Genomic DNA, 24,897 nt, shown 5'->3' with positions numbered 1-24,897 from the left:
CATGTTGTTTTGAGCTCCCAGAGCTTTAGCTAATGTATAATGGATGCATTCCATCATTATGGTGCGTTTTCCCAGTGGACAGCACTTTCTTTGCATTGATTAAGTTAGTTGCTGAATCTGATATAGGAAACATTTAGTCATGCTGAGCCAGTCTTACCAGAGGCCTTTGTTTGACGTTTGTGTCTGTCTATGCAGGGCTGGTTAAATGGAATATACAGAAGAACAGATGTGTGTTGTTCCTGTAGGTGGAAATCTATTGAAAACCACTTGGCCACAGACGTTGTTTTACATCAAAGCAAACTGCAATCAATTGAAATGACCACACATGCTGTTCTTGTTGTGCATACATTACTGTGGATTGGATTTAAATGCTGTGAACAATGCCCTGAGCTTTGTGACCCCATGGGTGAGACATGCATCCTCAGTGGTCTAAATGACTTGTCAAAAGAAAACAGCTATTGGATTTCTTTAGTGTTAAATGTGCAGTGCAATCTTTCAGCACTAGAGGGCAGTCAAACGTAAGCAGAAAATCACCGGATTCAATTCATTCATTTCACGTTTATTTGTATAGCGCCTTTCACAATACACATCATTTCCAGTCCATATTATCCATGTTATCCAAGGTAACTAAGTTACGTGTTTCAGAAATGTACATATACAATATCACAGTTAGCTAAAAAAAAAAAAAAAGATTAATTTAAACAAATGCAATATTTTTATGCAGAAACAATGAGCTTATTAAAGTAATGAATACTTGTTTGTTAACAAATGATTATGACATTTAGAAAGGTGCATGCTGACAGTGAAGACCTGTAAAGCAGTGGTTCTCAATCGGTTTGACCATCACATTTTCTTCAAGTGTTTCTTCTGTCCAGTATGACAAAGCTCCTTATTTTTAAAGAAACTGAGTGTGTTAATTGTGATTCCAATATGTTATGTACGATATAATATATTAATTTAAATTATTCTATGTCGTCCTGTGGCCCCTATTGGGCTTAGGTGTCCAGGTTGAGAATCACTGCGGTCGGGTGATATTTTGTAGTTTTATTTCTTATTATCTGACAATAACATAATAATATTTGACAATTTTTATATATTATAACAACTGATTGTGAATATCTCTTGATTGTGCTTAAGGGATAGGTAATGATAATTAAAAAAACTACACACACACACACATTTTAATAAAAATGAAAATTCATGAATTAATGAATTATAATGAATTCATAAAATGAAATTAATATTATAATTTGCCATGAAAATATTTTAAAACTATTGTGCTCTAGTTCAAGTCTTTTGAAGCCATAAGATGGCTTTGTGTGATGAACGTGTGCCATATTTATTTTGAGATCCTCAGCAGAGACTTAAATTTGGTCTGTTCGTCAAACAAAGCTTTCATCTAGCACATGATTCTCATGTTATTTATTTTCTATTAGCAACTGTTTGAACAAAGCTTGTTATTGAATTCCATGTAAAAAAAGAAGTGTGGAATGAAATGAATTCATGAGTGAATTATTAATTTAACTCATGGTCATGTGTGGATCTTTGTCCTGATAGGCTAGTGCATTTGGAGCGGCCGCATTCCCCTCAGAGGTTGCTGTCACAAGGAAGGAGGTCTCTGTGGCTTTCTGTTCCATCGCTGAAATCTTCTTCACAGATCTCTGGTAAATTTCTTTTCCTTTTTACACAGATGTATGCTGGCATTTATTCATCTTCTGCCAATCTTTGTTTGCTCTGGCCTTTCTCACTCTTTTCATTTCTCAACCTTTTTGGCTTTCCGTACCTGATGACATGATATGCCACACACACACACCTGGGACAGCACAACAGACATGAGCCCATCTGTTCTGAGGCCTGCAGAAACGATCTAATCACAGACTGGTTGATAGAGGGATAGAGTGAGGAAGAGGGTTGGGAATTCAGGATGGTTGAATGGTAGGAGAGAGATGAAATGCAGTGTTGATTGCCGAGGATCTTGGCATAGCGTGATTTCATTCAAACGTTGAGATTGAAATTCAAAGCGTCAGGGTTATTGATTATATGAAAGAATCATACCATTTCACACATTGATGTACATTTGAAGGTACAGCAGCAGCATCTAGCAAAGTTCAGTTTGTCTGTGCCTTTTCTTATTGATGTACTTTATGGTTGAATGTGTGTATCTGGTTTGTTGTTTTGGTACATGTTTGCTGCAGGCGATAACTGGAAAATCAAGAGCAAGTGTATGTGCTAACAAATAATATTTTCTTCAGTAGTGTTTGGATGCCCTTGGGTACTGTGGAAACTCTGGTTTAGTTCAATTATTGGTCAAACTTGTAATTTTGTGCAGACATTGTTCACAGATCAAGCTACAAGACACAATGTTTGTATGTTTAAAAAATAACTGGAGTTCTTATATCATTTCTGTGTGAAAGTGTTCATAAACAATTTTTATGCAGTATTTCCCCCCATATCCCCCATACTTCCACTTTTCCTGTATTGCTTTTTTTATCTTATCATATGTCCTCTTATCCTTATCTTGCACTACTACTTCTTAATGTACCCTACTTTCTCTCACCTTATATCATTTAGGGCTGTCAAATGATGTATATATATATTATAAACACACACACATGTTTGTATATTGATTAATCGTGATTAATCACATCCAAAATAAAAGTTTGTGTTTACATAGTGGGTGCTCACATATGGGTGCACTGGGTATAATTATTTATATATATATATATAGATATGAAGAGTTCAGATGCAAAAGCCTCTAAATGCCATTTGAAATTTTCATCTTTAATGATGATTTTTATCAAACTTGTATATTTAAGTTCAGTAATTTCACTTAAATAACAATTAATAGGTAATTATCATTGCCATTTAAGTGAAATTACTGAACTTAAATATACAAGTTTGATAAAAAAATCATCATTAAAGAAGAAAATTTCAAATGGCATTTAGAGGCTTTTGCATCTGAACTCTTCATATATAAATACACACACATGTTTGTATATATTTAATAAATATTTTCATGTATATACTATATATATAAATAATATTTTTTTCTTAAATATACATGCATGTGTGTGTATTTATATATATACAAAATAATTATACACAGTGAGTGCACCCACATATACTATGTAAACACAAACTTTTATTTTGGATGCGATTAATCGCAATTAATCGTTTGACAGCCCTAATACCATTAACTGTTATACTATACTATTCTATCCTTATCCTTTTTTCACTTCTTCTTGTCCTATCCTTCTACCTTTCATTGTTTCGGTTTGGAAAAATGTAAATTTTATCAAAGTGTTAAATCAAAGTTATTGATTGATCATAATTTCTTTGAAAACATTTGCAAAACTTGGTTTTTACACACACAAAAAATGAACATACACATGGTTAGTGATGATAACTTTAATAACACTGAATGATTTTTATGTGCTTTAAATAACAATTTTCTTTTTTGACAGCATGGAGGAGGGCGCTGCTGACCGCTGTAAAGAGGCCATCGATAAAGCTCTACAGTACGACGAACACAACCCTGAGGCTCTGCAGCTGATGGCCAGCTATCTGTTCAGCATTGAGAAAACTGAGGTACAACAGGACATATGTGGAGTGAATTACCCAGAGTTCCCCTCACCATCTCACCGGATAACTGCACTTTTAGAAAGAAAAGTGTTCTGAGATACGGGTCATTATGCAGTCATAATTACTGTAGGTGGAGAGCAGCTGAGAGAGCTGAGTCATGTGTTTCTGAGGAGACACAGACCAAAATTGTGTGCAAGAGAATGAGCGAGTAAGAGAGACAGGTTTTTGGGAATGTATGCTTGGTTTTTGTGTGAGAAATAGACAAAGATGAGAGTTAGGTGACAGGTAGTGAATTGTAAACCATTAATAGAACAAGCTTGTAGAAAAGGACCCACCGGTGGGACTGATTTTCTACAAGTGCAAACACATTCACATAGATGCAGTTCCTCACTGAACCATTAGGGGGCAAACAAACATAAGACCAGCACATCCACTAATCCTAAAAAAGAGTTGAGCATCAGTGTGCAGCTTAAAATGCTTGCAACATTTGTGAGTATTTTCACTTCAGAGGACAGTTCCATTTCCCTTCAGAGAGCTGACAGTAGAACTTGACTTAACAATCATAAGCTTGAGTCCCTTTGTGTGCTCTAACCTCAACCTTTTTCATGCTTGTGCTTTTTCATCACATCCTGTCACTTCCTCTCATACTGTATTGCTCCCTCTAATTCTTTACCACATTCTATAATCCTGTACAACTTGCTCTTATTCATGCTCTCAATGTATGCGACATCCTTTTGCCGTATCTTACTTTCTCTCCTCTTATTGTCCATTCTATTTCCTACTTCTCAGTTCTCAACTTCATCTCATCCCTTCATTCTCATTTTCCTCGCAACGTTTTGTACTTCCTCTTATCCTTTACTACTTCCTCTCATCCTATCCTACTTCATTTTTATCTCATACCACTCTTCTTTTCGTCATATACCACTTCCCCTCATCTTATAGTGTCATGTTGTACTATCCTAATTCTTGTCATTCTATTCTGCTTCCTAACCCTAATCCTATCCTATTTACTCTGTTCCATGACTGTTTTCTCTCTTCTCATCCTATGTTGTTCCAGTTTGTCTTTTAACACTTTCTCTTATCCCGGACCATTTCATCTTATTCATGCTTTTTCCTTCGCCCTCCCATGCTTTACTACTTTCTCTCATCATATACCATATATTATTCCCCTTCTATTCCTACTTATTTGGATCATATTCCTCTCTTCCTCTCATCCTTCATCACTTCTTCCCCTCATCTTATCTTACTTTCTCTCACTCTGACCTACTTCCTTTTATCCTATCCTGCTTTCTCTCAATGTATAATGCTTCATCTCATCCTTTACTTCTTACCCTCATCCTATCCTGCTTCCTTTCAGCTGTCAACCTTCCTTCTGCCACTTCCTCTCGTGCTTTACTATTTCCACTCATTTTATACTACTTTATCTTTTCTTATCTTACTTCCTCTCATTCTATACCACTTCTTCTCATCTTCCTCTTCCAGAGCTTCCTGTTGTCCTATTGGTTCTGAGTCCTTTTATCCCATCCCACTGCCTCCCATAACATCTTACTTCCTCTCATGATATATTGCCTAAGCTATTTCCTACTTATTTGCATCATATACACGTCCTGTCATCCTTTATTACTTCCTGTCATCGTCTCTTTCTCTCTCTCTCCCTTATCTACTGCCTTTCATCCGATACTGCATCCTCTCAACATATTCTACTATCTATAATCTCATACCACTACCTCTTATCATACATTCTATAACTTCCTCTGACACTATACCAGTTCCTCATATCTTTTAGAGCTTCCTCTTGGCATATCCTTCTTCTTGTCTTTCCATTATACATCCTAGTTCCTAGTATCCTTCACATCCCATCACCTCCCATCCAATCTTACTTACTCTCATCCTATTCCTTTTCCTGAGGCATGTACTATGTACCTGTATTTTTAGTTTTACAATACTTGGAGAGGCTCTTTCAAATTTATTTGACCACACTTTATGCAGGAGGGGCGTGACTACCTGAAGAAGAGCGTGTCGTCATGGTTACCTAGCCTACAGAAAAAGGAAGAGTCATCGGTGAGCGCAGCACACGACATGGAGGAGGAAGAAAATCAGACTAAGGTGCGTATACAGGTGTTTGCGTTCCAAAGGCAACAGAGAGATGAAGATAGGATGCATCACAACCTTTCATTTGACCTCTTTCTGATTGCAAGGCAGGAAATACCACTGCACTCAAAGACGGTTTTAGTCTAGGAAAGATAAGGGAAGAAAGAAAACAAACTAGCTTATTTATGTTTTTATTTTTCTCTCAAAGCTAGGTCAAGGCTGTGGCAGTTTGCTGCATGGCCAGCCCTGCGGCCACACGTGCGCACGCACAGCTCCCCCATCAAGTGATCACGCTTTCCATTGAACCTGTTTTTTGCTCAAGGCTACGCATTTCATGCTTTTTCAAAAACATATTTTTGTTTCTGTATCTAAATGAATTTCCGCAGTTCATCTGTTAAGTAGGGCTTTGCGCTGCTGAAGAAACCACAGAAAAACAAGCCTTACCTGAACTGACTCGTTGAGGGAATTTATAAAAGTTTGTTTACTTCCCTACTGGTTAAAATTTCAGGGAACTTGCTTTGCACTAGACATAAATTTGTGATATGTAGATGCAGCTTTGCAACGTTTGGAAATTCCTGGCAGGTTGGAGGGTTAGTGCATCTGTGAAGCATGTTGTAATCAGGTTCAGCACTCTTATCAACTCTTTTTTACATAGCTGAAAATATTTTCCCAGTATAGAGATGAAACAAATTGTGTTTACTGTATATTTACAATACAATAATGAGCCTGATAACATCACAGACAAACTACAATGAACACAAGAGATGAAGCGAGATGATATGTTGAAAGAGAGAATAGTGTTTATGAAGAGGATTATTGAAATGTCTATTGAGACCTTGAGAAAATCAGTCGCATGCAGAACTTAATGGACCATTAATCCCAAAGTATACTTCGGCCACCCACCACCCACGTGACTTAACTTTTGTCATCAGGACAAAATAATACAAAAAAAGCTTCCACGTGCAGCCCATTTTTTGTAAAATCACATGAGCATATTAGATTGATTAATAATAAAGTAATGACTGCTGAAAATGCAACTTTTCCAATTATATTCAAATAGAAAACATTTATTTTAAATTATACTAATATATCACAATATTTCTGTATTTATATATTTCAATTTTAATTTAAAAATGCAGCCTTGGTGATCATTATAGACTTATTTAATAAACATCCTTATCCGTATAATAATCTTATCTTATAATAATCTTATTTTTGCCAGTGTACTTATTTTCTAATTAATTGTATACTAATTAGGGCTGTCAAATGATTAATCACGATTATCGCATCCAAAATAAAAGTTTGTGTTTAAATAATATATGTGGTTGCACTGTGTATAATTAATTTGTGTATATATATATATATATATATATATATATATATATATATATATATAAATACACACACATGCATGTATTTTTATGAAAAAAATATTATTTAAATAAAAATATTTATATGTATATATAATATAAATTATACATAAATCTATATACAGTATATAGATGAAAATATTTCTTAAATATATACAAGCGTGTGTGTGTATTTATATATATAAAATAATTATACACTGCACCCACATATATTATGTAAACACAAACTTTTATTTTGGACGCGATTAATCGCGATTAATCATTTGACAGCCCTAATATTAATCATTATTGAGTTTTTTTCAATTAATTTTCATATCATTTTCTCATCAATTCACATCATCAAGTCTTTCATTACCCTTAATTTACCTCTCAGTTAATATTTCTTTACGTTTTTGTTTTAGAGCAACATCCCACCATATGAATCCAGAATAACAACAGCCAAACTGCTGATCGAGGCCGAGGAGTATGAGGTAGGACAATGGTCTAGCTCAACACTTTTAAGAAGACCATTTCAAATGTTTCAGTCAGTTTCCTTCCAGTATAGAATTCACTCACTTCTCTGGCAGACCGAACTGTAGTGTCCACTGCATGTTGAAGTGGACCGTATAGTGTCAGTAATTATTTAGGGTCTTAGTGGTGATGGTGATGTCTTATACATGGATTCAACTGAATCTATTGGGTTAGAAACTGTTTCATCACAGGGCATTGGATCCATTCTATAACCAGTCATTTTTTATTAGCACACTTTATCTTGTATTAGCACACTTTAATCCAAACCAATCCGTTCTTGCTGTGCAAGCAAGTTTAAAGACCTATAGAATACAGCTTGTACAAGTACACTAATATTAGCACAAACAGGCTTAAAGCTGTCAGTGTTGTGAGTAATGAGAACTTTTAATGTGTGCTCTATAGCAGCTGTTGACTAAAGCATCACCCTGTGTGTTGTAATAATTGTCAACGGAACAATTATTTACTGTCTAATGTGTATTTCCGTGGCTGTTGTGGCTGATGAGTTGAACAAATCAGCTTTACCTCATATAATATTCCACCAGCTTTGCAAAGCAAAAGAGATATAAGTGCAAAAATAAGTAAATATTGACGTTGTATTGAGAGGACTGATCCTCACATACAAATATTGATTACTTATTGTGAAAATTAACCTGCAAAATAAATTAACTGACAGCTCTTATTCAAATAGAGAGTACTGATATTGACAGAGACTGAAACATTACTATAGACAACAATAAATATATATATATATAATTATAATTATTATATATAATAATTATCAGCTCATGATGCCCTAACATGCTGTCTAGGTAGGCAGCTCATTTGTTTATGAGATACAGCCATTCAAAGTTGAGGTGAACTGTATAGTCGTCAGGTGTTGGTTAGTAGTTATGTCTATCGTGTTAGTGTAAAGGAGTCCCACAGCTGTTTTTTGAGCGAGATCATGTCCATGGTTATTAATGCTAAGACTATAGATTAGTTTCCCTTTAAACTCTTTTCTCATTTTCTATCAGCGCTAAGGCGATCTCTGAATAATCCAGAAATGGTATTTTATTCGCACTTATCCTTGACCTTTTCAGTTGAGTGTGAGTGTGCAGTAAGACTCTTTTTGTGCAGAGAGTGTGAATGTCCTGACACCTGTCCAGCACTCGGAGAGAGGTATCGGAAAAAGTGAGAGAACAGAGAATTTAAATGAAGCGAAGAGGAAAGAGAAAGAATGACAGGGTCGAGAGACAATGAAATAAGGCAGGACCAGGATGAGATGCTATAAAAGTGAAAGTCAGTTTGAGAGAGAGAGAGAATGATAAATTGGCAGCTGTGTGGAGCTCACTTTTCTTTAGCTCTTTTTCACACTTGCTTATATTTGTTCGGTTCATCCTGAGGAGACAGTGAAGGACTGAGTGCTGCAGCCTGACTTTAAAAGCGTATGCTCTCCCTTAGCCGAACACAAATAGAATCTCCTCTCAGCATGGGGGACGTATTAATATTAAAAACCAGTCACCTGGCTGTCTGTCAAAATGATGCCAAAGGTTGTAGGGTCGTTTCTGCGACAGCGGGTGTTTAGACAGAAGCCGGGCCCCCCAGCAGCAAGGACCTTTGATTGGACAGCTGGGAAAGATGAGCACTTCTAAACAGAGAGAGAGAGAGAAGAGAGAGAGACAGGATGGACTATTTTAGATATCTAGAGGCAGTCCAAGCTCTAAAGATCTTGGTGTAAAAACTTAGTTTTAAACTTTCAGCAAAACGGAGCCCAAATTGCTCAACTATATTTTTATAGTAAACATCCCTAGTTATATTTTACATGATGCCTTAGTACACATAATAATAAATAATCAACTAATAAAATGAAAATTATATAATATAAAAATATTAACTAAAACATATTAATAAAGTAATAATGTAAGTTACTTTTCACTGTTTAGTCAGACCCAGTGGATGAGCTGGGACTTGCTGCTACGATATTATCATATCTATTGATATCTGGCTCATGACACACTTGATACACAAAAATATCCTGCTAAATTTACGGGGAAAAAATAAATAACTGTGGTTGCAATCTTTTAACTGTGGTAACAATGTTTCAAGTATGGCATATTGGTGCCGGTCTTACGTTTCATTTGAAATGATTACGTTTTTCTCGCCCTAAATTATATGGTAATTCATAGTTTTTACTTTTAAACAATCCACAATTTTGTCACTTTTTTACACACATAAAAAGCATATAATGTGTTGTTCAAATATTTACAGATTTACAGTATATGGGTTGGTAACTTGGTAACATGGGTTCGATTCCCAGGAAAAGCTAGAACTGATAAATGTAAATGTGTACCTTGAAATGCAATGTCAAATTCATAAATGTAAAGGTAAATGTAACTTACAGTTTACCAAATATTTTACAGCTTTTCTTTATTCCATGATTTTATTTTATTTTATTGACAGTGTAATGTACTATATATATATATATATACACTCACCTAAAGGATTATTAGGAACACCATACAAAAATTGTGTTTGACCCCCTTTCGCCTTCAGAACTGCATTAATTCTATGTGGAATTGATTCAACAAGGTGCTAAAAGCATTCTTTAGAAATGTTGGCCCATATTGATAGGATAGCATCTTGCAGTTGATGGAGGCTTGTGGGATGCACATCCAGGGCACGAAGCTACCATCCACCACATCCCAAAGATGCTCGAAAAGGTTGGGTTGAGATCTGGTGACTGTGGGGGCCATTTTAGTACAGTGAACTCATTGTTGTTGTAACAAGGCATGATGGATCCATGTTCTCATCCTGTTTACGTCAAATTCTGACTCTAGCATCTGAATGTCTCAACAGAAATCGAGACTCATCAGACCAGGCAACATTCTTCCAATTGTAGCCTCTTTTTCCTATTTGTAGTGGAGATGAGTGGTACCCGGTGGGGTCTTCTGCTGTTGTAGCACATCCGCCTCAAGGTTATGCGTGTTGTGGCTTCACAAATGCTTTGCTGCAAACCTCGGTTGTAACAAGTTGCTATTTTAGTCAAAGTTGCTCTTCTATCCACTTAGATCAGCATTTTCGCCTTGTTGATGACGAAATGTAAACTAAATGTAATTTATTTTACATTCTGACAGTATTTTAAGGTAAAATCTTGCAATACTGTACAAATACTTGCAATTTTGCAACAAAATAGTGAGTTTTATTTTATGTTATCCTTTGAAGCAAGGAAGGGTCTATTATCTGTTTTCCTTGCTTTATAGATTAATGTATATGTGCCCTCTTGCCGTAATGTCCTGCATGAGCACATTCAATATTAGTTTTGTTGGCTATGTATGTAACTGTCAGACTGTGGCAATTCAAAATGAGTTTTGAGGACTCTTGAGAGTGTGTGTAGTGGCAGTGCATGCTGCATGAGCTAACTCAATATTAGCAAGGCCTTTTCCTGCTCTACTCCAGCTTGGGTCAAAGCCTGACACACTGTGTGACAGCACAAGATTGATGTCTTTCTTTGCCAGTGGTCTGAATAGAGGGAGGAGAGGAAGAGTGTGACGGGCAGTAGAATGAGGGGGAGGGAAGGATGGAGAGAGCCGAAGAGATATAGTTGTATAAAATGCTTTGGTTGGGAAGAGAAGGAAGTCTTGCCATTTGAACAAAGTGACAAAGGTACTGTTTAATGTCTCTAGCGGTGGACTTCATTATCTCTGAAGAGGGAGATATTTAAAAGAAACTCAAACCCTAGGGACCCACACACAAGGTTATACATACACCTGAGCTAATTAGGCTTTTGAAGCTAATGACCACACACCAGTACACTTCATCAAATAATACTAGACTTTTTTTTCTTTTTCTTTTTTGTCTGTGAACACAGCGGCCAGCAACTCAGCCAAGTTACACTGACCTTAAAAAGTTTCTGGATGCATAAGTCACTCTTAATGTTATGAATGTTATTGCATTACATAACAAAATATAAAACCTGATTTCTTTATTTATAGTTTAACCTAAATTGATTAAAACTAATTCACTTAAATGAAGGCTATGAAGGGTTCTACCATGATATGTTTGGAGATTTCAGTTGTTTAAAAAAAAATATTCCATATTGGAAATTGATAACGATATTTATAATTTTCAACTGTGATAATGAAAAGAAAATGTTTCTTAAGCAGCATGTGACTGAAGACTGGTGAAATGTAAAATAATTTTAAGAGAATTAAGAAATTAAAATAAATTCAAATAGAAATAGTTATTTTAATGGGTTACTGTTTTTTTGATCAAATAGCCTTTGTTGAACATACAAACTTTCTCTCAAAAATATGGTATTGTAATTCCCTGGAAAATACTCTGTTTATCCCAAATTTCTGCTTTTATTGTCCATGAAAGAAAGTCATTCATACTGGTTTGGAATGACATGAGGGTTAGTAAATGAATTTTCATTGCTCAATCAATCCCTTTAAACTGACACAATAACATGTAACTGGATATAAGTCTTAAGCTGTAGTTTGTCAGTTAGCCGGCTCTTTGAAAGTGATTTAAAGTATTTAATACAGGACACAATGGATCGTCTCGTGGGGTTTGAGCTTGCAACCTATTTTGACAGTACTGAGATAATCACAGTCTTTCTCATCCCCATTCAAAATCCTAAATATCAAATATGTTTGATATGATCAGTGCAGGCCCGATTCGTATGGAAGCAGATCAGGAGGTGCAAGATTCAACCTGTAATCGAGGTCATCGACAAGTCGGTGTTAAATCCGCCTAAACATCCTGTAGTGTGAGGCAGGCATAAATGAATTTTCATTGCTGGATCAATCCCTTTGAACTGACACAATGACATGTAACTGTGTATAAGTCTAAGCTCTTGTTTGTCAGTTAGCTGGCTCTTTGGAAGTGATTTCAAGTACTTAATACAGGACACAATGGAGTTCATGGATCGTCTTGTGGGGTTTGAGCCTTGAACCTTTTACTTTGGTTTGCTACACTATGCTACTTCATGATTTCGTACTTGTCAGAATGTCTTATTTTAAGGGTTTTGTTGATGTCAAGACGCATTTAAACAGGATTAACATTGTGGCAGACTTAAATGTGACTTCTATAGTGATTTTCCTCTGAGTAAAGGATCACAGGACAGAATCTTATAGATTAAGCTAAGGCTTTTTAACACGTTCCACATCTTTCCATCTCTTTCTCATTCTGCTCTTTTGTTTTGTGTGTGTCACAGCTCAGAGAGGGTCATCAGTAATCCACAACAGCTCTGATAAGAATGATAATTTGGGAAGATACTCTTTTCTCTCAGGTCAGTCTCAGGAGGTTGAAAAAGTGAACTGAGGAGTGTTTCTTTTTTGTGTTAAGGCAAAGGTGATCGTTGGTGTTCACATTTTTTATTTTTTCTTAGCTTGCGCTACTTTTTCGATCTTTTTCACACACATTTTTGCAGTTAAAATTACGAGCATGCAACGTCATAATAATGTTGTCAATTAGCAAGTCATAAAAATTATTTTTTTTTAAAAATGACCTATAAATTGCGCAATTTGTACACTGTGTGTTAGCTCAGAATGATTTATATCCAGGTATAATTATCAAGATCAGTGTCCATATGTTTTATTATCAGTTCATGTTAGTATTGTTTATTTACCACAGTATTACCCGTATTTACCTTAATTTGCCTATTTACTGTATATTTATTCTTGTGAATAAATGAAACCAAGTATAAAACTTTTTTCACCCCTGCCTACAGTGTGAACTATAAAGAGAGATATTTCTGAAGTGTCTTTGCCATGACCCTGGAGTCGTGTGCCAGTGTGTTTCAATCCCTTCGCGCAACACTCATAAGCTCACTCCCATTCTAATGCCACTCTGAGCTTTCCTGTAATTGAGATAATGCTTTTCTGCAGCTCTAAGCTGGAGTGATTGGCTGACATTTTTAATGGCGGTAAGAGGAACTTTTAGCTAATGAAAAGAATGAAATGTGCATCAGGCCCTGACTCTGAGTTATTGAGCACAAATCAAACTGTTATTTGATATGACTTTAAAGCCTTGGAGAGAGCTGAGAGGCCTGTGTTGTCATGCACCATTTGATGTTAACACACACACACACACACACACACACACACAGTTTTCAAGCACATTGACCTAAAGATGCCAGAGACTATTTGTTCATCATATCTCGTATCTTTAATCAGAACTTTCTTCATAGAGCCCTTAACTTAGAAATCAGTTTAAGTAGCTGTACGTAATCTATATGTAATCAAATCATCAATCTGTGTTCAGTATTCAATAATATATAAAATGAGGTTCTTGTTGGATTATAGACATACGCATTTGATATAACACATCATTCATTGTCCTTAATATGATTTATATTTTGTACATTTTGATTTTAATCCTGAATTATATTTAATTTGATTTTGCAGACTTTATAGACACAACCCTCTCTTTTTATTGTTTCTCTCACTCATTCTCTATGATCCTGAACTCAAATAATGAATGGTGAACTGAGCAGCAAAAAGTTAGGTTAATTTTATAGCATTTATTTAGTATGTCAGAGCTACTCTCTTTTTGAACGGGGAAAGTGAATAGGGACAGATGCTGCTGAGCTCTAAAAAAGCATTTTCAATAAACGTCTGAATAAACATTCTGAAGTAATCCAACATTATTATAGGGAACAGAGTGAAATTTAGTGCATGAGCATGATGGTTTGGGAGAGCAGAATGAGGAATGACATGAGGGTGAGTAAATTAGTTTAATTGTTTGGGTGAATTATACGTAAAAAAATGAATTATACGTTTTTTCATACTCTTTTAGTATTGTGTGACTACACTTAAAAATCACCTTTCATTTCACTTTAAAATCCCATATCATGTAAATAGGGAAGTGAATTTAATTAATTTTATGTAAAAAAAATCTGTGATTTGAATAGGTAAAGCGCAGTCATATACACAGACAAAAACACTCAGCTTTCAAAATTCAAATTCTCATTTGAATATTCGGTCCCTCGTTCCTAAAACGACCCGGGCCTAATCATTAATTATTCGTTGCCTGCCCTGTCTCTAGTGATTGCTTGGGAAGAAAGCTTGTTTGCTTTTTAACACAGCACCAGATCCCGGGCAGGGAGAAAGCGATCAAAAGAGATGAAACAGACATAATGTGTGTATGTGTGTGTGTCAGATTGCAAATGCACAGGCCTGCTGCATTATGGGACATTTTAGTGTTATTAGCCTGCACATTTGCAGGCCTGTGCATTGTGGGACATTTTAGGCTAATAACACTGTTCATGATTAATGTGTTCTTCTGTGTTCATGCATGGATGTGCAAATGTGTGAATGTGCTCCTGGAGCACTGTGTGTAACACCCTCGTAAGTCATATTCAGTGATCAGAAGAATGTGTCCTGTCATAGGGTCATATGAATGAGGTTAACGGTGTGTGTGGTAACCTTTTCACACACTCTCAGCAGACTTGAGATGGGCCATTAGCTCTTTTCCTGGACAGTTTCTCATACACAAAACGTTCTGGCTGGGCTGGGAATGCAAGCCAGCTTTAAATCTTTTCCCGGAGCCGTTTTGTGCGCTGTCAGTCCGGCCTTATATTTCACCAATTGCACTGCATTGGTTCAGGTATATGTTTAGACAGGCCAAAGTGAGACCAAAGTGAGAATGTGACCCACCGTAGACTGTGGTGTCAGGCTTACAGGTCCAAGATTGGTCAGCACCTTCCCCCATTTTCCCATTAACAGTCTTTTAAACCTAGCTGTGTATTTTGGCAGAATATATTTTTGCTTGCAGCATATAAATGGCAAATATATTAATATTGTAGAGGGTTTACCAGTATCTTTTAAATTTTTTTTAAATGTTTAACTAGGTGAAAAACGTTTTCCATTTCCATTTGCTATATTTTGCTTCTCGACTCACCAGAAAAGGGTGCTAGTGAAGGACTCTAAACATTCTTGTTAAGAGATTATTCAGCCAATCACTGTTGCCAGAACGTAATTTTCATTTAATTCCCAAAACAATGCTAGGGACTCTACACATTCCTGCTGTGTCGAGATTCTTCAGCCAATCACTGTTGCCAGAACTTCATTTTCATAATTTTCATTTCATTCACAAAACATTGAATGTCAGAATACGTGGCTATTATTGCTGTCGTTTGAGAAAATTGTTTATTTCACATATAATGCTGTAGCTATGGACTCTTCCATACCAATAATTATTAAACATCTCGGACTGAGTTGTAAAGTTTCATTTACAGCTTTTGCATTTCCATGTATTTTTTTGTCACGTTTGTTTTAGTTTAACCTAATTATCATAGACATGCATTGTGTCAGTAACGTGTTGATGTTTTACATAAGTATGTTAAGTTTTCAGTAAAATATACTAATATATATATATATATTTACTTTATTTGCAACACTGCATATATTTGGTTTGTTTAAAACAATTAAAATTATTTTTCCAATGTGAATGAATGAAAATAATTATTCTCTGTAAACTTTCTCTGAAGTATTTTATGCAATTTTGGCAAATCTATTTTGTTTTATGTATATTTAGATTTTTTTTTTATTCTGAAACAAGACAAGGACACTAAATGATTTTTTTTTTTTTTTTTTTTACTTATTGTGCTCAAATGGCAATTACAGTCGGAATCATATGTTCCTAAAACAAGGTGGTATCTCATGGATGAGAATATGCAGAGGAGACATGGAGATGAGGTTATGCATAGCGCAACTACTGTATGCAATATAAGCTTCATATATGGTTATTTTGGAGATGAGACGAGGATTTCTAAAGGGGATTTTGCGGAAGGTTTTGTCGTTTTTTACAGTTTTACAAATCTGACAACTTTTGTGCATACAAATCTCACACTTTTACGTTAAAATCTACACAAAGTTTTATACATCTGGCCCCTGACCAAAACACAGTGTATACAATGAAAGGAGTGCTTAGTTATTTTTTTTTTCTACATTTAAAACATTTAGAAATTTCCTTCAACCTCTGGCTAAACCCAACCCAACGTCACATAAAAAAAACGGTTTGGTTAGTCACGTCATTCAGACGTTCCTCTGCTGTCTTAAGTGGCGAAGGGCCAAAATAAGTTGTAATGTAGACCAGACTTTATGCTGATAGTCAAAAGTCTAGTTATGCACGACTTCAGGTCTCAGGTGTTGTTATTTTATTGCTGAATGGGCTTTTCCATTGTTTTACTGGGATGTCTGGAAGTGCTTTGAGCTGAGTGTGTGTGTGTGTGTGTGTATACAAATATGTCTGAGAGGAGGGCATGAGTCTGTCTTGGTTTGTGTACTAATAAACAGCGCTGGCTCTAATGAATCATTAATGTTCTGTTTACCCAGCTTAATGAACCACCGTTGATGAGGGTCTGTGTTGTGTGTGCATGTGTGTATGGAAGAGTGAATGTGTGCGGCTGCTCATTGTAAGGCTCTGGAACAAGGGGGGGATAGTGAAAGGATGCAACTGTTATTGTTTTTTGTTTTTTTTTTGTCTCATAATGTGAATGATTTTGACAAAAGAAGCGAGCGATAACTATTATTTTTCAGAGTTTGTGTTTGGATGCGTTTAGTCTAATTAGTTAGGATAATGACCTGTCTGTCTGTGCTTGGGTCTGTGTGTGTTTGTGTGAACCTCCCTATCGATTGTTGTTTGCTTTGTGTGTATTCCTTTGGCTCTAGTTTGCTCTAATCTTTCTGTCAATGGTGCCCTTGTCATCCAATAACTGACTGGTTGTCTTGGAAACCCCTTTGTTCTCACATAGACCTGTCAGTCATTCAAAGAGTTTTAATGAGTTGTTTTGCCTTTTATGGGAATGCTGAGAAGATCAGCTTCAGAAATACAGCGTATAGTGTTAGGTTTCCTCCAGCATCAAGAACTTTGTTTCCCTATTGACTCATCATTCGACTTGAAGAACTTAACAACAATCATTCATGCGACTTGCAGAACTTAACAACAATCATTTAGCTGAACTTGATCATTTAGCACCACACTATTTCTGTTTGTTTACGAATCGAAAATTGTGTGGCATGTAGGATAATATTGGCCATTACTGCTTATGCTTTGGAGGATGATTAGTATGCAAAGCATTTTTGATGAGCTATTAAGATGCAATTTTCGGATGTTGTATATATCCCAACACTAATGCTGCTTTCAAGTCCTCCTGGGAAGTTCCTGCTTATGAGCTTGAAAGATATAATATATGAAATATAAAGTGATTTTGGTTGGAATAACGTAGGCATGTTTGGGCCATTTCATGTTTTTCCCTTAAGACAGCAGGAAGCATTTAGTACAAATTCAACAAAATGCAGAATGTGCATTAGGTGTGTAATTGATGAGTTGTTTATTCCTACAAGCTTATACATTTTCATAATTTTTTTTTTTTTTTTTTTAAATAAATTTCTCAACGAATGGGACACTACAATTGGTCTTTAAGTTTTCCCCACCGGTGTCCATGCTTCCTACTTATTCCGACAACAAAGCACTTAAATGCGACAAGCTTGTAATCACAACTTTATGGGAAGTAGTACATTTCCGATAGCATAAATCATGAAAAACTGGAAAAGTTGTGAGTTCTTCAAATATGGTTGTGGATAGTGAGTGGCCCATGGAGTCAAAAAGGTTGAGCACCGCTGATAAAAGCCTGATAAAAGTTGTCTGTTTTTTGCTGCGGGTAATGTTTAGGTCACTTGACCAACCAAATACTAATACCTTTATCTCTTTATTGGATTCTTTGTTATCCTTGGAATCGTGTCTGACTGTGTATAGTGGGTTTCTAATTGTACCTGAACACTTTTGTCTTCTTTTTTGTCGTATTTTGCATGATGCTGCATCCACACCATTAGAGCATATCAGAGACCCAGTGGTCTAGTGTTCTAATGGTATCTGACGTTGTTGTGCTGGTTTAGACAGGGGATTTCCATGTAATTAGGTTTCACAAACGTAATTCGGATCGACCAGCTCACTTGTCATGGCGTTCGTGGTTCGACTGGTTGAGACTCTTTTCCAAAGATAGCTTCTGCCTGTATACACGAAGTGGACTGTCTTTATAAAATATATTCTTAAAACTGCTTCAGTTTGCACAAGGGACCCGCGTTATGCTAAGGTGTTAGTGTGGGGCTATTTTGAGCCTTGTTAGTGGTATTAACTTGCATTTTTTTTCATTACTCTATATATACTAGTGTTATAAGCTAAACAGTTTTTAGAGATTAAACTCTACATTTGATTATCATGAAAACAAATATCAGAGAACAGTTGACTAGTTACCAATGTGTTATTAGACCAAAGTTTCAACCTTTTTGAAGTTGTCCTTTAACACTTCTGAAGACTGTGTTCCACGTTGAATCTGTCAAATGAAATTTGCCGTTAATTTGTGTAATCCGGTGTAAAAGGTATCTTCCCAATGGGCTAATGCTCTTATCTCTGTGATGCAGAGTTTGTTTGTGTGTATGAGAGAGATGAATATTTTCACATCTCTTTGACAGCCTCTCATTGATATCTCATGGATGAGATTAAAATCTCTTAGGACTGGCAGTGCTTCTAAATTGGCACGAGTGCTTCATCTTCAGCTTTTCTTTGCCACGTGTAAGCTGCCGGCATGTCACACAAGCAAACTGACACTTCCCTTTGTTTGAAATCCTGTCAGCAAGCCTCTGCTCTCTCCTGACTGTCAGTCAGAGCTCAGCTTTTCTCTGGCACGCGGCTGACTGCTGAAATCAAACTCTCACAGTCAATGCGTCTGAGAGAGTGGAAAGGGAATGTGTTGTTGTTTGTCTGTGAGTGTTTGTAACAGGTAGAGATGGGCGAAGGCATGCTGTTCACGTATGCATCACACCTTGAGCCCTGGTGCCCACCCAGATAGCACGGTTTCAATTTAGCCAGCAACATGTTCTGACACTATTCTCCCTCTTTCCCAAGTAAATCCTTTCTTTCTTTCTTTCTTTCTTTCTTTCTTTCTTTCTTTCTTTCTTTCTTTCTTTCTTTCTTTCTTTCTTTCTTTCTTTCTTTCTTTCTTTCTTTCTTTCTTTCTTTCTTTCTTTCTTTCTTTCTTTCTTTCTTTCTTTCTTTCTTTCTTTCTTTCTTTCTTTCTTTCTTTCTTTCTTTCTTTCTTTCTTTCTTTCTTTCTTTCGCTGCTGCAAAGCAGGGAATCTCAAGAGAAGCCAGGTTATCCTGGTATACGTGACTGCTAATATGAAATCGGTTATACATTTAGCTATATAGCGGGTGAATTGTGTGTGTATGTATATATATATATATATGTATATATACACACAATTCACCCGCTATATTACGAGGCTATAATGAACTATATGCCTTTCTCCACTGGCGTTCTAAGTTGTTCAAAGCATTTCTAAGGATGCTGATTGTTAGAAGGCAGTTGTCTGACTTAGATAAAAATATGAAATATGTCATTTTTGTGATCAAAGATGAATTTTAAGGAATAAAATGATTGACTACAGGGGACTTTAATTACTCAATGATTGAGATCATTTTTTTTTTAAAACAATGCTCTTTTAAACAAGGCCAACAACCTTCGTTTCCTTCGATTCTGTGTAACTGTGCTCTTGTAGAAAACTATGCTCTTGTACAAGGAAGTACATTGGTAGTTCTATTGAGTTAAAATAATGCAGCATGCACCGATCTCTAATATCAAGGTGAGCTAATTGCAGTTGGTTGTTTAAGCTGCAAGGCTGAAGAGACACTTTTATTTTTATCACAGCGTGGGGCTAAAAGCGGACTTTCAAAATATTCTCTCCTAAATTGAGGAAGGGCTATACTGTATATATGGTTTCAAACTATAAGCTCTTTTTGATATTGTGTCCATGGCAGACAAATAAACTGTATGAGACAGGACCAGCTGACCTGCCACATTAGTATATTTGTATGTAGGTCAAATCCAAATCCAGTATAATAGCATGTACAGAGTTTGTGCTATCCTTTCACACAAAAGTAATGTGGTGATACCAAGGTAAAGTTACTGTATCCGATGGATTTTTTTTTTCTTTCAAATTATCATCCAACTTTTTAAAGCGGCACATTTGTAAATGTACTTGTCTATTATATTTGTTCAGTATTCTGCCCTTTAAATTGACCCAACAGTCCTGTTTTCCCAGGACATGTCCTGTCCTGGCCGTCCTGGCTGATTTTTATAAAGAGATGAAAATGCCCTGGTTTTCAATTAACTGCTGGGAAAGATCAGCTCTACAGCAAAATATAGATGGGCAAACAAGGAGGATGAGTAAGAAAACCAGGATAAAGAGGAAGAAAACTAAAGATATAAATGTATAGTTACTTGTTTTTGTAAGTTTGTGAGAGCTATCTTTGTTCAAATAGGAGGTATTTCTTTTAGGTATTTATTATTTCTATATTTATTTTTCTAATACAGAAGAGGCATTATTTCCATCATAATTTAATTAATTTTTTTTTGAAACCTGTCATAATAAAACATGCTGAGTAACCTCTGAGCAGCCTATCTGAATTTGTATCCATACAGAGGAGGCATAGCCTACTTTAAATGTATTGAAATTAATAAGGCATCTTTGAGTAAACTTCGAGTATCATTTGAGTATCTGTTTGCCGGGCCGAGTGTCCTGGTTTTTGGTAATCAAAATATGGTCACCCTACTTTAAATAATTCTACAGTGTATTTTTATTTTTCAGTTAGATGATTAGATATTTAATTTCACGAGTCCTAGATAGTACTTGTGAAATATGAATGGAGGCTTACTTGCAACTTTACTTGTTGTTTATATATTTAGCTACTGTCAAATTGGCATAATTTTAATTCTCTCTCTCCCTGATACTCATTCTATCTCACTTATTCTCTTTCATCCCTGATTCTCATTCTCTCACTTATTCTCTTTCATCATCATCTCTCTCTCTCTCTCTCTCTCTCTCTCTCTCTCTCTCTCTCTCTCTCTCTCTCTCTCTCTCTCACACTCTCACACTCTCTCACTCTCACACTCTCTCACTCACACACACACACACACACTAATTTTGTACAAAATATTTAAGAACAGTGTGCAGGTTTAGTGTATTTTAGGCGCTGTGTTGACAGAGCATCAATAAAAATCCTAACAAGGTCTCTGTGTTAGTATGAGTGTATGTTTAGATGCAGGTAGAGGGAAATCTATTTGTCTTGCCGGCAGAGGTCAGGGAGGGCATGTAGAAGCGTCAGAGCTCAGCAGGAGTAGTAGAATAAAGAAACGTAGCCAGAATTAGAGGAGAGAACAGAGACGGTACTGTTTCACATACACAAACACACGCACACAGACAGACAGACATGCTGATATAGACGTGTGTAACCTGTTACGGCATCAGCACAGAACTGTAGTGAAACACACAGCACATCTGGAAGAACAACAGGACAGCATTCTCTTTTTCTCTCAATCAATACTTCTATCAGCAGAGGCCATGAACGATCAGACATCCTCAATCCTTAAAGGGGTCATATAATGCCGTTTTTGTGCAAGTTAATATGAATGTTTAGGGTCTAAAGAAAAACTTTGCAATATACTTTTTAAAGTATAAAGTATTTTTTTTATTCTTTATTATATTGTGATGTTCAAATTCACTTATAGGATTTAAAAGTAAAACTATTCATATTTTTGATGTTTTGGAATGTTGTCAACATTCTTTCACTGTACTTACGTTTGCATGCCTTTCTTTACTTAGTAATTTCACGTTAGAGATTAATAGAATTTTCTCTGCAATTTGTTTAGCTTGTTTGTCAAATTTGTTGTGAAAGGGTCTTTAGTATAGGGCATTTCAGAATGTTTGTAAACAATAGGCACCGCGATACTTCCGGGTGGCAGAACGCGAGCGGCTTCTATTGACTCACTGAAGAGATCCAGCCGGCAACTGAACAGTTACACAGTTAAAATCATTGTTGTTGATCAAAGTTGAATCTATGGCGAAAATATGTTGTGTTTGGGGTTGCGCCACCAGATATACAGCAAAAGGTGTAGTTTTTATTTATCGATTTCCTTCAGAAAAAAGTAAATCTATCCAGCAGAACCTGTGGGTGAGGAGGTTAAAGCGAGTGGACGTCGTCAAAAGTGCATGTCGTCTTCTAATTATGAGCCTGAGCCCGATTTAAACCCAACCATTTTAATACGTGGGTCGTTATATAACTGAAGTTCTCAACTAACTTAGTTATTTCTATTACTTTCTATGTTACTTTCTTTTGAGCGGTGAGTAAATGCTTCTTCATCGTAAATGCTTCTGATTGGCCAATACGTTCAATAAATCAACACATATGTCTGTGATTGGCTACATCGCTCATCGCTGCAGTCACGTTATAAAAAGAAACTCTGCCATGTAAGTCATGTCTATTTTGTTTTAGTTGTTCTTGTTGCTTTTCTGCAACAGATGAATACAAATGTATTAGTTTTTATTTGTTTTATTAATAGATATTTCTAGTTTGCGTGAGTCCCGCGAATCGTTTTATTCTCCTGCAATCCGCACACACAGAGTGCATTACCGCCCGCACTCGGCCATCAGATCTAGTCCCGCGCCGCGGTCTAGTGCGTTGGGAGTGCACGTCTCTAGATCAAAGAATCTAAGCTTTATTAATGATCATGTTAACTATGTCTGAATTTCCACCACGTCTGTTCTTGAATCAACTGTTGAAATGTAGATTAGGCTTCTGCCGGCGGTGTGTCTCCCTCCATGCAATTTACTAGTGTTGCCATAGGGACGCTTCGGCTTTTGCCACCCGGAAGAACGTCTTTTATTGTTGTGACGTCATGGTGAATTGTCGTATAGCAACATGCATACATTTATATGGTGTGATTGACAAATACATATAAAAGCTAAAAGTAAATTAAAAACTAAATTGAAATAACATAAAAAAAAGAGCTGGAGTAAAATGTGTTTTTCATTAATAAAATTACCAGTGTATGGTGTGCATTTTAATTTTAATTTTCTGGGAAAACTTTTCCTGGTTATCCGTGTATTTTGTGCATTCTGTCAGAAAGTGCTCGACATCAGTCGTCTGGCTGTGCGCAGTCATTCGTTGTGTTTTGTTATGGTTTCCACTCTGAAAACCCCTTGAACTCTGCCCAATCAGCAGTGAAGGATTGGGCACAGACTCACAACGGCAATCACAGCAGCCGATATCCACTCCTCACAGCATGTGCTCTCTCCCTGCAGTATGGCACACTCTCTCGCTTTATACGGATTTCATCAGCCCTCCCCTAGTACGCCTCCCATCAGCACACTCTAATGAATTATTCCCTCTAATAAAAATACTCAGTTTTGCTTTTCAGTCTCATTTCCTTTCGTTGTCTCACAATTCCCACAAGGACGGAAAACCTAGTAATTTTTCAATTGTGAAACCTAGGCCTGGAAAAGTCAGAAATGAATGCACTTAAAAGTTCTAGAGATCAGTGGTTCTCAAACTGAATTTGCTGGATAAGGATTATGTAAGGGTCTTTAAAAATATTTTTGGTCTAACTAGAATAATGTAGGGTTTTATTTACATATACAGTGAGGAAAATAAGTATTTGAACACCCCACTATTTTGCAAGTTCTTCCACTTAGAAATCATGGAGGGGTCTGAAATTGTCATTGTAAGTGCATGTCCACTGTGAGAGACATAATCTAAAAAAAAAAATCCATAAATCACAACATATGATTTTTTTTTTAAAACTATTTATTTGGGTGATACATCTGCAAATAAGTATTTCAACACCTGTCTATCACCTAGAATTCTGACCCTCAAAGGCCTGTTAGTGTGCCTTTAAAATGTCCACCTCTACTCCATTTATTATCCTAAATTAGATGCACCTGTTTGAGGTCATTAGCTGCATAAAGACACCTGTCCACCCCATACAATCAGTAAGAATCCATCTACTAACATGGCCAAGACCAAAGAGCTGTCCAAAGACACTAGAGACAAAATCGTACACCTCCACAAGGCTGGAAAGGGCTCAAGTGGATGAGACACATGCCTTTGGTGTGAGAGACTCGGGTCGAATCCACTGTGAGACACCAATGTGTCCCTGAGCAAGACACTTAACCCCAGAGGTGTGCGACCTCTGACATATATAGCAATTGTAAGTCGCTTTGGATAAAAGCGTCAGCTAAATGAATAATTGTAAATGTAGAAAATGGAAGAAGCTAAACATGAATCTCAATCTCCCTCGGACTGGGGCTCCAAGCAAGATCTCACCTCGTGGGTCTCAATGATCCTATGAAAGGTGAGGTATCAGCCCAGAACTACACGGGAGGAGCTGGTCAATGATCTGAAAAGAGCTGCGACCACCGTTTCCAAGGTTACTGTTGTTGGTAATACAATAAGACGTCATGGTTTAAAATCATCCATGGCACGGAAGGTAACTCTGCTTAAACCAGCACATGTCAAGGCTCGT

The 24,897-nt window shown here is 36.4% G+C and overlaps 1 protein-coding gene across 1 annotated transcript in view; it reads left to right on the top strand.

The window, feature by feature from the left end:
- LOC120484588 (uncharacterized) overlaps nucleotides 1-24,897 on the top strand; it is a 78,195-nt gene that overhangs the window by 2,006 nt on the left and 51,292 nt on the right. The window contains exons 5-8 of the mRNA XM_039679865.2: nucleotides 1,558-1,664; nucleotides 3,465-3,588; nucleotides 5,572-5,688; nucleotides 7,445-7,513. Coding sequence (XP_039535799.2) covers nucleotides 1,558-1,664; nucleotides 3,465-3,588; nucleotides 5,572-5,688; nucleotides 7,445-7,513 — 417 coding nt within the window. The remainder of the gene's footprint in view (nucleotides 1-1,557; nucleotides 1,665-3,464; nucleotides 3,589-5,571; nucleotides 5,689-7,444; nucleotides 7,514-24,897) is intronic.

This window comes from Pimephales promelas, chromosome 12, assembly GCF_988280905.1.
Source record: "Pimephales promelas chromosome 12, fPimPro1.hap1.1, whole genome shotgun sequence".
In the NCBI taxonomy this organism is placed as follows: domain Eukaryota; kingdom Metazoa; phylum Chordata; class Actinopteri; order Cypriniformes; family Leuciscidae; genus Pimephales; species Pimephales promelas.
The sequence above is the reverse complement of the archived record's forward strand: the minus strand, read 5'-3'. Positions and strand labels throughout refer to the sequence as shown.